General features: G+C 56.9%; 1 protein-coding gene across 4 annotated transcripts in view; it reads right to left on the bottom strand.

Annotated features, from left to right (window-relative positions):
• Positions 1–13,124, bottom strand: part of THTPA (thiamine triphosphatase) — a 41,150-nt gene extending 28,026 nt beyond the window's left edge. Inside the window, exons 1-3 of one of the 4 annotated variants that reach the window (XM_074969301.1) lie at positions 12,820–13,124; positions 11,924–12,356; positions 10,537–10,794 (exon numbers count right to left, since the gene is read on the bottom strand). In XM_074969301.1, coding sequence (XP_074825402.1) covers positions 10,537–10,655 — 119 coding nt within the window. In that variant the 5' untranslated portion in view covers positions 10,656–10,794; positions 11,924–12,356; positions 12,820–13,124. Of the gene's footprint in view, positions 1–10,536; positions 10,795–11,923; positions 12,357–12,636; positions 12,712–12,819 lie in introns of those variants that run through there. The other 3 variants (XM_074969305.1, XM_074969302.1, XM_074969306.1) reach the window with 3 other exon arrangements.
• Between the last annotated feature and the right edge of the window lie 563 nt (positions 13,125–13,687).

Below are 13,687 nucleotides of genomic sequence, written 5' to 3'. Positions count from 1 at the left end.
GGAAATAAAAGGAATTGAAAATAAATGCTATGAAAGAAAAGAGGGGTCGGGGGGGCGCATCGGGTCATGGAGCGGATGGGCAAAGCGGGGGGAAGAATCAGAAGGAGAAAGTGGACGGAGATGGTGGAAATTCCCATTGTTTTAGGGGATTTGTCCTGTGTGTTCCTGCCTCTGGCTCCGCCTCCTGTGGAAGGAGCCCCGCCCCCTGCAAGGCTCCTCCCCCTCTGGGCTGACTCCACCCCTTCTTTCCTAGCTCTGCCCCTCCACCTCAGCCCCTTTCCCTGCTCTCCCCACTCCTGCACAGATGCCCCTGTTCTCCCATTGACCTCACCTCTTTTGCCATAAGCCCCACCCCTCCTCAATTAGACCCGCCCCTTCTGCCATTGGTCCTTCCCACCTCCCTCGGCCTGTCCTTCCCACCCCTTTCTCCATGAGCTCCCCCAACCCCTCTCTTCACCCTGGTCCCACCCTTTTCCCCATCAGGCCCTATCTCTTCCTCCTTAGCCCCTCCCCTTCCTATATTAGCCCCTCCCCTTCTTCCTTAATTGAACTCCTCCCCTTATTGGCCCCTCCCACTTCCTAAGAGCTACTCCTTTTGCCCAACCCCTTCCTCCACCGATCCCCATTGGCCCCACCTCTTCCTCCATTAGCCCCACCCCTTCCTCCATTAGTCCCTCCCAGTTCCCTGGTTCCCCCTCCCCCCCTTAGTTCTGCTTTTTTTTTTGTGACTAGAATTGACCCCGCCCCTTTCTCTTTGACCCGCCTCTCATGGGAGGAGGGGGAGCACAAGAAGTCTCCACATCCTTCTCCAGACCCCGCCTCCTCCCCTGCAGAGAAGAGGTGGGGCTAAGGAGGTGGGAGGGGTCAATGGAGGAAGGGGTGGGGTTAAGGAGGTGGGTGGGGCCAGTGGAGTTGGGGGTCATGGGTTATGAGGCAAAAATGAGGTGGGGTGAACAAGGAGGTGGGCCTGTGAGGATTGGCATATGGCGAGGAACCAGTTGGGTGCCATTTTGGTATGACCCACCAAAATGAGCCCTGGCTCTATTTCCCTCTCCCCCCCAGATCTAGCCTCATCCACCCCAGGCAGTCAGGAAATAGTCTTGGGAATACGGGGGGGGGGAGGTCCCCCCAATTCCCCATCATGCACCCCCCATACGGGCCCCAAGCTCCCCATGCCCCTCCCGTCCCTCCTGCCCTACAACTTCACCCTCCCACCACCAGCCCCCTCCCCCCTCATCCCACTTCATCCCAGCCTACCGCCCCACCCCCTCCCTTCCTCCCACCCCATCATCTCAACCCCTTCCCCAAAGCGCCCACCTGGCATTTTCTAACCCGAAGGCAAGAGAAGACGAAAGAGACAGGAGGAGTACAGTGGGGGGGGGAGAGGTTCCTGCATCCACCCCACATTTCCCTCCCCACCAACACCAAAGAGCTGAAGAACCTGGATGTGCAGATCTCAGAGCACTTTCCCAAGGGGGCCAGGTCATCCTCTCCCACTTCACAGATGGGGAAACTGAGGTACGGCGCAAGGTCACCCAATGGTAGAGCTCGGAATTGAACCCAGGAGTCCTGGCCTCTAGTCCAGTGCTCTACCCCTTAGGACTCACCCCCACAACACAGCCTGGACCCAGCCACCTCAGCCCCCGCTGGCGCCTCTCGCCAGTTGTTCTGCTTTGATAAGTGAAAAACCATCCCCTGTCGACCGGGGTGATTCCGTTCAACCGGACTTTCCGATTCGGGCCCAGAAATAAATAGCCGATATCGGATTATACAGTATGACAGGTGATGGATGCAGCAGGGTGGTGAATTTCCCCCTCGCACCCAGAACCGGTGGTTGGCCAAAAATGCCGCGTTCGTTGAAAAGATTTCGACCGACCTGTCCGTTTCGATAACACTTCATGGAGGGAAGAAACCACGACGGCGGGAAAACATTCCGAAACAAAATCCATGGGGTGCCTTTAAACCCGCTCAAAAAGCTCGCCCGCCAAGCAGGGTATTTTGATTTTATCGGGGAAAAGCCCCCAACATTTCAATCCACCCAAAGTGATTTTTTTTCACAATTTCGTTCAGTGGGAAATTGTGAACATTGTGGTTTTCCTGCCGTTTTTTCACATTTGTTTTTTAATTAAGCAATTTCCCATAAACGGAAAATCCAATTCCCATCCATCGCTCTGTATGATTGAATATAGCATGGAATATTAAAAGATTTAATCTATTTCTGTATGTATACATACACTAAGTACTAGATTATTTAAGATTATTGCTCTATCAGATAATTTTTCTACCAGATCTAGCACCAGGCTGGCACTCAGGAAACTTGGGTTCAAACCCCTGATCCACCCCAGACTCCCTGTATGACCGTGGTCAACTCACTTAACCGCTCCGTGCCTCAGTTTCCCTTCTTGCTAATAATCACAGTTCACTACCTGATAGGGGTATTGCAAAAGTAAATGCGGGAAAGGTTGTGAGGTGCTCAGGTCTCACGGTAATAGCTGTTTCGGTACGTACCATTGGTCGACCCGGATACCCCACCGTTGATGGGAATTGTGGTACCCAAGAATCTCCTGAGAGCTCAATCAATTTTACACCCCAGGTGAAATATCTTGAAGCCCAACTGGTGCCATGGCTGGGCAGAAAGGATTCACCTTTGTGGGGCCTGGGGTTATTAACCACAAAACGACCCCAATGTGAGAAGAACATAAGAAACTGGGTCAGAGCAAAGGTCCATCTAGCCCAGTGTCCTCTCTACCGGCAGCGGCCGGTGCCAGGTGCCCCAGAAACAGACGGATCATGATGCTCATTCTCTTGCCCTGCCTTTCTTGTTCTCCTCTTCGCTGGAGTTCCCACCCGAAACAATTGGATCTTTTGCCAAAGGAGGGGAAGAAGGACCTGTCTTTGGGGAGGAGGAGAAAAGAGATGGGGAGAGGTTCAAAGAAGGGAAAATGGTGGAAAAAATAGAGATGATGGAAGTGGAAACTCTCAGGGTGAAGGGAAGGGGGCAGGATTTGGGGCATGAAGGGAAAGACGGGTGGAAAACACATCATCCAGGTGGCAATTGGGAAAAATTGAACAAAATCTTCATTTTGGGTGGACGCGAAAATGAATTGTTTCAAACCTTTCGATGAGTCGAAAAGTCAAAAGAAGTTGAGTTCGGGTGGCACAAGACGGTGTGGTTTTTGGACACAATTGAAAGGTTTGGCATCAGTTGTGACCATTTGCATCCAATCGGGCCTGTTCATTGGTGATTGGAATGGAACTACGGGGACAGGGAGAGAAAAAGTCGTTCAAAACCGAAACGTCAAAATGCTGGGACCCGGTGGGAGAAAATGCCACGATTTCCCTGGGATTGTTTTTGTGGTGGGAGGTTGACAAAAGGTATCTGGAGACATTGCCACAAATTCGCAGACTGGTTTTGTGTCCGTGGTTTTCATAGCGCACCAGCTCTGTGCAGACTGGACCAGTGGCTCTACCGCGGGTCAGGGGAAAGACGGGGGAAGGCGGGATGGGACAAGGACCTGGGTTGGGCTGGAAACCGGTCAATATCCATGCTGGGCGTGACGGGATGCATGGGAGAATTATGGATGAATACCCGAGAGCGTGAGGCAGCAGGGAGCGGGGCAGATTGACCTGGGGGTGTCGCAGGGCGTTCTACCGGGACTGTCAGCACTGGGGATGGGAGAGGAGGGGGTGACATGAGGGATGATACATAAGCCTGTAACCTGAGCCCAGGAGGGGCTGGGGCCAGGTGACACCTTTGCCTGGGAAACTGGACAAAGGCTGGAGGAGGACCCGGGGGGAGACGGCTGGAAGGGGTGTCAGTTTGGAGCAGTCTGGGGAAATGGACGGAGCCCCAGGGCTGGGGTCTAAGCTCCCTGCCCCCCAGAGGGACCTGACTGAGGGGTCCTGGTTGTACCTACAAGCTCTGTTTGGGACTGTGTTCCTGTCGTCTAATAAACCCATTTTACTGGCTGGCTGAGAGTCACAGGGAATCGCAGGAAGAGGGGGGTGCAGGGACCGGACTCCCCCACACTCCGTGACAACTGGTGGCAGTGGTGGGATCTACTGCACCCTGTGGGCGGCGCTTCCTGCAGTAAGCAACTGGGGAGCAGTAAAACGAAGGGGGATTGACGAGGACCAGGTGTGCTGAAGGCTCAGAGAGGGGCAGTTTCGGGGGGCGAAGGAGCTACTCTTATCCCCTGGGAGTATGAGACCAGCGAGAAGGACTGTCGCAGTAACGGGGTCCCCCTCGGGACTGCAGCGAGAGGTCCCAGGGGCAGAGGAGTCTGCGGCTAGATCCTGGGAGAGAGGTGGTGACCTGGAGAAGGGCTGGCACACTAGGGGTTCTCCCTGGAGACCGTGGGGAGCTGCGAGCACACAGGCCTGTGAGTGACCAGATGGAAGATGTATAATAAGTGCCTTAAGAGTGACCTGGTGGAGCTGTGCAGGCAGCGGGGGCTGCGCATTGGGCGGCTCACCAAAGAACAGCCGATTGCCCAGCTGCAGGAGGAGGATCGCTCGGATGAACTGATCCCTGCCTCTGAGGGAAGCAGCCCGGCACATGCAGCGCGGGCACCAGGATCTGTCCCAGCTGGGAGTGGTCAGAAGGCTGCAGAGGGCATCCTGTGCCTAGGGGAGGGGCTGGGAGGAACCCCGTGAATACGGAGGGCACTGTGACCCCTGCAACCACCCCTGGAGCTGAGGCGGCTGGAATGGGAGAGAGAGCTACAACTGAAAGAGTTGGAAGATCAGGAGAAGGAGCGGGAGGATGGCGAGGAATAGGGTCAGCATGAGCTGGAGTTGGCCAGGCTGAGGAGCAGCGGGGCCCCGGCTGCGGTGAGTGAAGGGGGACCCAGGACTGCATGGAGATTTGATAAGTGCTTCCTGGCCCAGCATGAGGAAGGGGAGGACATAGATGACTTCCTGAATGCCTTTGAGAAGGCCTGTGAGCTGCACAGGGTTGACCCGGCAGACAGGCTCCGGTTTCTCACCCCCTTACTAGACCCCAAAGCCGTGGCGCTGTACTGACGAATGGAAGGGGCGGAGGCAGAGGCCTACGAACTATTCAGAAAGGCCCTGCTCCACGAGTTTGGGCTGACTCCCAAGATGTACTGGGAAAGGTTCCAGAGTCAACGTAAAACCCCTGAGGTCACATATCTAGAACCGATCCTCCGAATGCAGGGATATGCCCACAAGTGGTCAGATGAGGCTCAGACGAAGAGGGACCTGCTTAACCTGATCATACTGGAGCAACTGTATGAATAGTGCCCATCCGACCTGAGGCTGTGATTGGTGGACAAAAGCCAGAGAACCCGCAATGCGCAGGGCAGCTTGCTGATGAGTTTGTGAAGAGCTGGTCAGGGGGTGGCAGGGAGGAGTCCCAAAGGAACAGGCCCACCACTGCCACGATGCCAAGAGAGAGTCATCCTGGGACCTCCCAATGGGGAATATGGAAAACTCCCTCCCAAGGGGAACATCCGGCGTCAGGACCAACCAACCGGCTTGAGGGGACCAACGAGACATGAGCTGCTATTACTGTGGCCAGAAAGGCCACATACAGACCCAGTGCCCCAAGCTCAAGGACACACTGAGCAGACTAAACCCACACAGGGTTAACTGGGCAGGGATCCAGCTGGAGGAGGGGCAGGCTTCCCAGGCAAGGGGGGCTGACAGCTTACCACCTGCTCAAGAGGGAGGAGTTTCCCAGACCAGCTCCTCCTAGGGGCTGGATGCTCCGGACTCAGGGTGCTCGGTTTACGGGGGGGGGGGGGGGGGGGGGGATGGGGTTGTCCCTCCAGAGAGAGTGCCTTGTTCCCCTGGCAGTGGATGGGAGGAAGGTCAATGGATACTGGGACACAGGTGCTGAGGTGACGCTGGCCCGGCCCGAGGTGGTGGCCCCAGATCGGGTGGTGCCCAACACCTACCTGACCCTGATGGGGGTGGGTGGGACCCCATTCAAGGTGCCCGTGGCAAGGGTACACCTGAAATGGGGGGCCAAGGAGGGCCCCAAGGACGTGGGGGTGCACGACCCTTTGCCCACTGAGGTTTTCATGGGGGGGACCTAGAGGACTGGCCAAGCAACCCCCAGACACCCTGGTTGTGACCCGTAGCCAGAGCCGGCGAGGGGCACTGCACCCTGACCTTGGGGAGGGTACCACACCGGAGGCGCAGGACCCTACCCTGGTGGGGAGGGAGCGCCGAGGGGCACGGCTCAGAGAGGCTGTGGCCTCAGACCCGGCCAATGAAAGGGAATCGGTCCCCACCTCTTCCCCAGCTGCTGAGTTCCAGGCCGAGTTGAGGAAAGATCCCTCCTTGCGGAAGCTCAGGGACCTGGCCGACCTCAGTGTGGGACGGACCATGAGGAGAGGCTGCCAGGAGAGGTTCCTGTGGGAGAAGGGGTTCCTGTACCGAGAATGGGCTCCCCCAGGGGAAGGGGAGTCCTGTGGGATCAGGAGGCAGCTGGTGGTCCCCCAGAAGTATCGCCGCAAGCTCCTGTACCTGGCCCATGACATCCCCCGCGCAGGGCACCAGGGAATCCGGCGCACCCGGCAGAGGTTGCTACAGAACTTTTACTGGCCGGGGGTCTTTATCACAGTCCGGCAGTATTGCCGATCCTGTGACCCCTGTCAGAGGGTGGGGAAGGCCCGGGACAAGGGGAAAGCGCCTTTGAGACCTTTGCCCATCATAGAGGAGCCTTTCCAGAAGGTGGCCATGGACATCGTGGGGCCTCTCAGCAAGACGACCCGGTCGGGGAAGAAATACATTCTGGTGGTGGTAGATTTCGCCACCCGCTACCCCGAGGCAGTGCCCTTAGCTTCCGTTGAAGCAGACACTGTGGCAGATGCGCTCCTGACCATTTTCAGCCAAGTGGGGTTCCCCAAGGAAGTCTTGACAGACCAAGGGTCCAACTTCATGTCGGCCCTGCTCCGGCGCTTGTGGGAGAAATGTGGGGTCCGGCACAACTGGGCCTCAGCTTATCACCCCCAGTCCAATGGGCTGGTGGAGAGGTTCAATGGGACGCTAAAGATGATGCTGAAAACCTTTATGAACCAGCACCCGCAGGATTGGGACAAGTACTTACCTCACCTGCTGTTCGCGTACAGGGAGGTGCCCCAGGAGTCTACCGGGTTCTCACCTTTCGAACTGTTATATGGAAGGAGGGTGAGGGGCCCCCTGGACCTGATGAGAGACGAGTGGGAGGGGAAGGCCACTCCCGATGGAGAGTCAGTGGTGGAGTATGTCCTGATCTTCTGAGAGAGACTAGCTGAACTCATGGGCCTGGCCAGGGAGAATCTGGCCAGAGCCCAGAAGAAGCAGAAGATCTGGTATGACCGCAAGGCGCGGGCCCGTGCCTACGCCACCGGGGATGCGGTGATGGTTCTCATCCCCATGAGAAAGAACAAACTACAGTCCGCCTGGGAGGGCCCTTTCAAGGTTGTCAAGCAGCTAAACGAGGTAAACTATGTGGTGGAGCTGTCGAACTGGGCGCACCACCGCCGGGTGTACCATGTGAATATGATGAAGCCATATTATGCCAGAGGGAATGTGGTGTTGGCCGTGTGTGGACAGTGGGAGGAGCAGGGAGATGACCCTTTAGTAGATCTATTCCCTGGGACCAGAGCTGGTTCCCCCCTGGAAACAATTCCCCCCTCGGATCAGCTAACCCCTGCCAGCAAGCTGAGATCAGGGGGGTGCTGCATCCGTACCGACAGCTGTTTTCCAACCAGCCTGGATGCACTAATCTGACTGTCCACTGGGTGCAAACAGGGTCGCACCCGCCGATAAGATGCTCCCCATTCCGAGTCACAGGGACAACTGCTCAGGACCTGGAAAGAGAGGTCCGGGACATGCTGGCTTTGGGGGTGATCCAGCCATCGGCCAGCCCTTGGGCCTCGCCGGTGGTGCTGGTCCCCAAAAAGGACAGGTCGATCCGGTTCTGTGTGGACTATCGGAAGCTCAATGCCATCACTGTATCTGATGCCTACCCCATGCCCAGGCCTGACGAGCTCCTAGACAAGCTGGGAGGAGCTCGGTACCTTACCACCATGCCCCTTACAAAGTGCTACTGGCAAGTGCCGCTGGATGCAGATGAGTTCCTGACCCTGCCTTTCGGCCTCAAGGGAGCACCGGCCACCTTGCAGCGCCTGGTGGACCAGCTCCTGAGGGGGATGGAGAGTTTTGCCGTGGCGTATATTGACGACATCTGTGTCTTTAGCCAGACCTGGGAGGACCACGTGTCCCAGGTTAGACAAGTGCTGGACCGACTCCAGGGGGCTGGGCTGACTGTAAAAGTGGAGAAATGCAAGGTGGGGATGGCTGAAGTATCTTACCTGGGCCATCGGGTGGGGAGCGGCCACCTAAAGCGGAACCAGCCAAGGTGGAGGTGATCAGAGACTGGCCCGCTCTCCACACCAAAAAGCAGGTCCAAGCCTTTATTGGGTTGGCAGGATACTATCGCAGGTTCGTGCCCCGCTTTAGCGCCATAGCCACCCCCATCACTGAGCTATGCAAGAAGGGGAAGCCAGACAAGGTGGTCTGGACCGAGCACTGCTAGGAGGCTTTCCGGGTGCTGAAGGAGGCTCTGGTTAGGGGCCCGGTTCTGGCAAACCCAGATTTTGACAAGACCTTTGTGGTATTCACCGACGCCTCAGACACGGGACTGGGAGAGGTGTTAATGCAGGAGGATGAAAAGGGGGAGAGACACCCCATCGTGTACCTGAGCAAGAAGTTGCTACCCCGGGAGCAACACTACGCGGCCATCGAGAAGGAGTGCCTGGCCATGGTGTGGGCCCTAGAGCTCTATCTCTTCGGGCGACACTTCACCGTGTACACCGACAACTCTCCCCTGACCTGGCTGCACCAGATGAAAGGAGCCAACGCCAAGCTCCTGAGGTGGAGCCTGTTCCTGCAGGATTATGACATGGATGTGGTCCACGTGAAGGGAAGTGCCAACCTGATAGCGGACGCTGTCCCGGAGAGGGGGCCCTGAACTTCCCCAGGTCACTGGTCAGGGTGACCCCGCTCCATTCAGTCTCGAAGGGGGGAGAGATGTGACGCAGCAGGGTGGGGGGAGTGTTGACCTGGGGGTGTCACAGGGGAGTTTTACCGGGACTGTCGGCATTGGGGATGGGAGAGCAGGGGTGACTTGACTTGAGGGACGATACCTGAGCCTGTAACCTGAGCCAGGAGGGGGCTGGGGTCAGGTGACACCTCTGCCTGGGAAACTGGACAAAGGCTGGAGGAGGAACAAGGGGGAGGCGGGGGGGGAGACGGCTGGAGGGGGGCTCAGTTTGGAGCAGTCTGGGGAAACGGAGGGAGCCCCAGGGCTGGGGTCTAAGCTCCCTGCCCCCCAGAGGGACCTTACTGAGGTTGTACCTACAAGCTCTGTTTGGGACTGTGTTCCTGTCGGCTAATAAACCTTCCATTTTACTGGCTGGCTGAGAGTCCCAGGGAATCACAGGAAGAGGGGTGCAGGGCCCTGACTCCCCCACACTCCGTGACAGAGAGGAACAGACACAAACGCAGACATGGCTACTTGTCCCAGGCTATATCCCAGTGCCTGGGAACCCCCAGCACCAATACACAGCCCTGTTCCCTCCCCGCCATTATATCTCAAGCCCTGGGACTCCCAGCACCGAGATACGGCCCCGGCACCCTGCTATATCCCAGCCCGTGGGACCCCCGCATGGAGATATGGCCCTGGCCCCCCTCTATATCCAGCCCCTGGGACCCCCAGCACTGAGATACGGCCCCAGCACCCCTCTATATCCCAGCCCCTGGGACCCCCAGCACTGAGATATGACCCCGGCACTCCGCTATATCCCAGCCCCTGGGACCCCCGCACCAAGATACGGGCCCCCCCGCCCACTATATCCCAGCCCCTGGGAACCCACAGCTCCGAGATACAACCCTGGGCCCCAGTTATATCCTAGCCCCCGGGAACCCGCAGCACCAAGACATGGCCCCTCCCCGCCTCCCACTATATCCCAGCCCCCGGGAACCCCCAGCACTGAGACACGGCCCCTCCCCCACCCACTATATCCCAGCCCCCAGGAGCCCCCAGCACTGAGACATGGTCCTTCCCCCCGCCCACTATATCCCAGCCCCCAGGAACCTCCAGCACCGAGACACAGCCCCTCCCCCCCGCCCACTATATCCCAGCCCCCGGGAACCCCTAACACAGAGCCATGCCCCCCATTATATCCCAGTCCCCGGGAACCCCCACCCCCAAGACACATCCCCATACCCACCCCCGCTATATCCCATCCCCCCGGAAACCTCCAGCACCAAGACACGACCCTCCCCCTGCTATATCCCATCCCCCGGGAATGCCTGGCACCAAGACACGACCCGTCCCGTCCCCCCCAGCTATATCCCAGCCCCTGGGAACCTCCAGCACTGAGACATATCCTTACTCCCCCCAATCCCCTGCTATATCCCAGCCCCCAGGAACGCCCGGCACCAAGCCATGGCCCATCCCATAGTTTTCACTTATTCTCTTTCAGAACCAATGTGCGTGAAGGGACATTTTCCACTCACCTCTGGCTGGGATCTTTTTGCTCTTTGGATCCTTCCACTGTCCTCAGCCTGCAGGAGATTCCCAGATTTCCACTGACTGCAAAGTGGCTTGCCTTTGTCCCATTGCATTTATAAATCATTTACATGCACTCGAAGGTCTCCCAAATCTGATACCCCGAAAGGAGCTGGTGGAATCTCATGTTTTCCCTTCCAAGGGGAATCCCGGCTTTTCCCAATTTCCTCTGGTCCCGGACCGGGATGCGAAGTGAAGGATGGAGTCTGCCCGAGAGAAGAAAATCCCTGAAAATTTGTGTGTCCAAAGCATCGAAAAAACTTCATGGAAACACTTCTCTGGAATAAATTTGTTTTGACTTTAATATATAAGGAATTACATTAGATTAGATTAGATATCTTTCTAAAAGATAGACTATATATATATATATATATATATATATATATATATATATATATAAAATACACACTCATCTATTGATCTATCCACCCATTCCCATACATCTCCACCTAATCTAAACTCTCTATTTAGCCATCTCCATACACATCCATACATCTAATCTATCCATCCATTGAGCCCCATCCTCAGCTATCTATGTAATCCATCCATCTACACCCATCTATCTACCCAGCCAGCCAGCCAACCATCCCCATACACACATCTATTTACACATCCATCCATCCATCCTTCCAGACACATGTCTAGTTATCTATCCATCCTTCCATCCATCCCCATCTACACCCATCTCATCTATCCATCCATCCCCTTACATATCTATCTAATCTATCTATGTATCTATCCACATGCACCCCCTCTATCTAATCTATCCTCTCTATCTCAATATAATATAATCCAAAGGATAATGTCTAATGGAAATGTTTCACCAAGACCCAATGGAAATATTTCGGCCTAATCCAAATGACAATCCAAATTTTTATCCCATGCTTTTGATATTCCCTACAGAAAATCCTTGGGAAATTCTGCTTCCCAGGAAATCCCAGCTGCCCCATCCCATTCCAAGGCCACTGTGCCCCGCAGGAGGGGAATCCCATGGAGCGGCTGCCTGGAACTGGTGTTTGGGGGATGCCATGACTTTGTCCGGCTGGGAAACATCGGAAAGTTCTGAGCCCATTTGGCTTGTTCTAGTGGCCAAAGGTGGATGAAAGGATGGGAAGGGCCCTTCAAGAGTAGTACAGACAAGACACCCTTTGTCATCTCATCCCCTCAGCCAATCCGAACACGGTATTCACTTTTCACAGGTGTGGACATCACTCCCTTGCCCAATCAGGAAGCACGGCTGCGAAGATGCCTGGCCTCCCCTTTTCTTGAACACCTCCATTGGTTTTCCCACCTCTGCTATTGCCAACGCGTCCCTTCCCTCCACCACACGCTCACCCTGAGAAACGAAGAGACTCTTTGTGTCCAGGTGGCAGGACCAATAGGGGGGTTGAGATCTTCCTCCGGTGACTTCTCCTCTTCCTCAGCCAGTCTCTGCGGGAGACGAGAGAGAGAGAGAGAGAGAGAGAGAGAGAGAGAGGCGGATGGGGATAGAAAGAGAGAGAGAGAGAGAGGCGGATGGGGATGGACAGATAGACAGACAGACAGAGAGGGTGAATGGTGATAGATCGATCGCTCTTTCTCTTCTCTCTGGGCTATCCCCATCTCTCTGTTCCAGCCCTGGTTCTCAGTGATCCAGCTGTTGCCCATGGTGCCCCACTGTAGCTGGCTGGGCCGGGGTGGGCCTGGCCGGCCTTCTTTCTCTCTTCGCTGCCTCTGCGGCAGCACTGGGTCAGGCAGGTGGCTCACTCGCTGGGCAATGGCAGCCCCACTTGGAGGGTGCCAAGGGCCGTGGTACCCAGGGGTGGGCGACGCGGAGGAGAGAGAAAAGCAGAAATATTAAAAGTGCTGAAAATTCTCAATGCCTGGTTCTGAGCCTCCTTCTCCCTCCTGGCCTGGAGACGGAAAGACTCACTCCCCCGCCATTTCTCCATCCCTCCTTCCCCACCCCGCTAACCCTGCACCTCTGCAGTTCTCTTTGTCCTGCCCTCCATAGGTATCCATCCATCCCTCCCTCCCTCCCCACTCCCCTCTCTCTCTCCCCCAGCTACCTGCCTAACCTAGCCGTCCATCCCCATACGCTCCTCTGTCTATCGCTCTACCCATCCCTGTACATCCCTTTTTCTATCTAGCCAGCCAGCCCTGTGCACACCCATCTCTCCACCCCCATGCACTCCCTGTTTCTCTCCATCGCCCCCTCCATCCCCATGCTATTGATCCAGCCCTGTACACACCCATCTCTTTCTCTGACAATGCCAGTGCTCCATGCCAGTCGCTCTGCGTGTCTGTGTTGGGGGCTGTGTGCCAGCCGCTCCCCGCCCCCCGCGCGCCCACCAGCCGGCACCTTTGACTCAGTGCCAGCTGGCTGGGGGCTGGCACGTGGAGGGGGGGGCTGTGTCCCCATGGGCACGAGGCTGGCACCTCCCCCCCACGAGGGTGCCCGCTGGGCTGTCCCCCTCCCCCTCCCTGGGTGGCACCAAGCCATGCCGCAGCGTGGGGGGAGGGGGCATCTCCCTGGCAGCTGGTGCCCCTCCCCCCACACAGCGTCACTCTGGGCATCAGGGCTGGCAGATGCTGTAGCCCCTCCTCTCCGCCTGCCTTGTTCTTTCGCTCTGGCCAGCCCGCCCACTTCCTCTGCTCTCCCTCCCTCCCGCTTCCACTCTCATGCCATCTCACCACCCTCTCGCTCCCTCTTTCCTTGCCTGGCCTGGCGGGTGCCCATCTCTGGACCCGGAGGGGGCGGGGAGACAGCCACCCCATCACTCCTCCGCTCGCTGCCCTTCTTCATTCTGTCCATTCCCCTCCCCCACTCCGGCCCATTCTCCCAGACAGTGGTGGCATCATGCCAAGCCCGCTGGGCCCATCCGCCCCCCTCCCCCCCCAATCTGGGCCCTCCCCCCTCCCCCCGCCGCCTCGTTAATTAGCATCTGAATTAATTAAACCTGAGACACTAATTAAAATTCTTCCGGAGCAGGGGAGGGGGGGTGAGGGAGGGAATACAAGGGGAAGAAAGAAGGAGAAAACGGCATGCAGAAAGACAAACAAAACTCCCAGGCTGGTGCTGGGGGCCAGGACACCTGGATTCCATTCCCCAGATCTGGG

The sequence above is a fragment of the Natator depressus genome, chromosome 13 (assembly GCF_965152275.1).
Source record: "Natator depressus isolate rNatDep1 chromosome 13, rNatDep2.hap1, whole genome shotgun sequence".
NCBI lineage: Eukaryota > Metazoa > Chordata > Testudines > Cheloniidae > Natator > Natator depressus.
The sequence above is the reverse complement of the archived record's forward strand: the minus strand, read 5'-3'. Positions and strand labels throughout refer to the sequence as shown.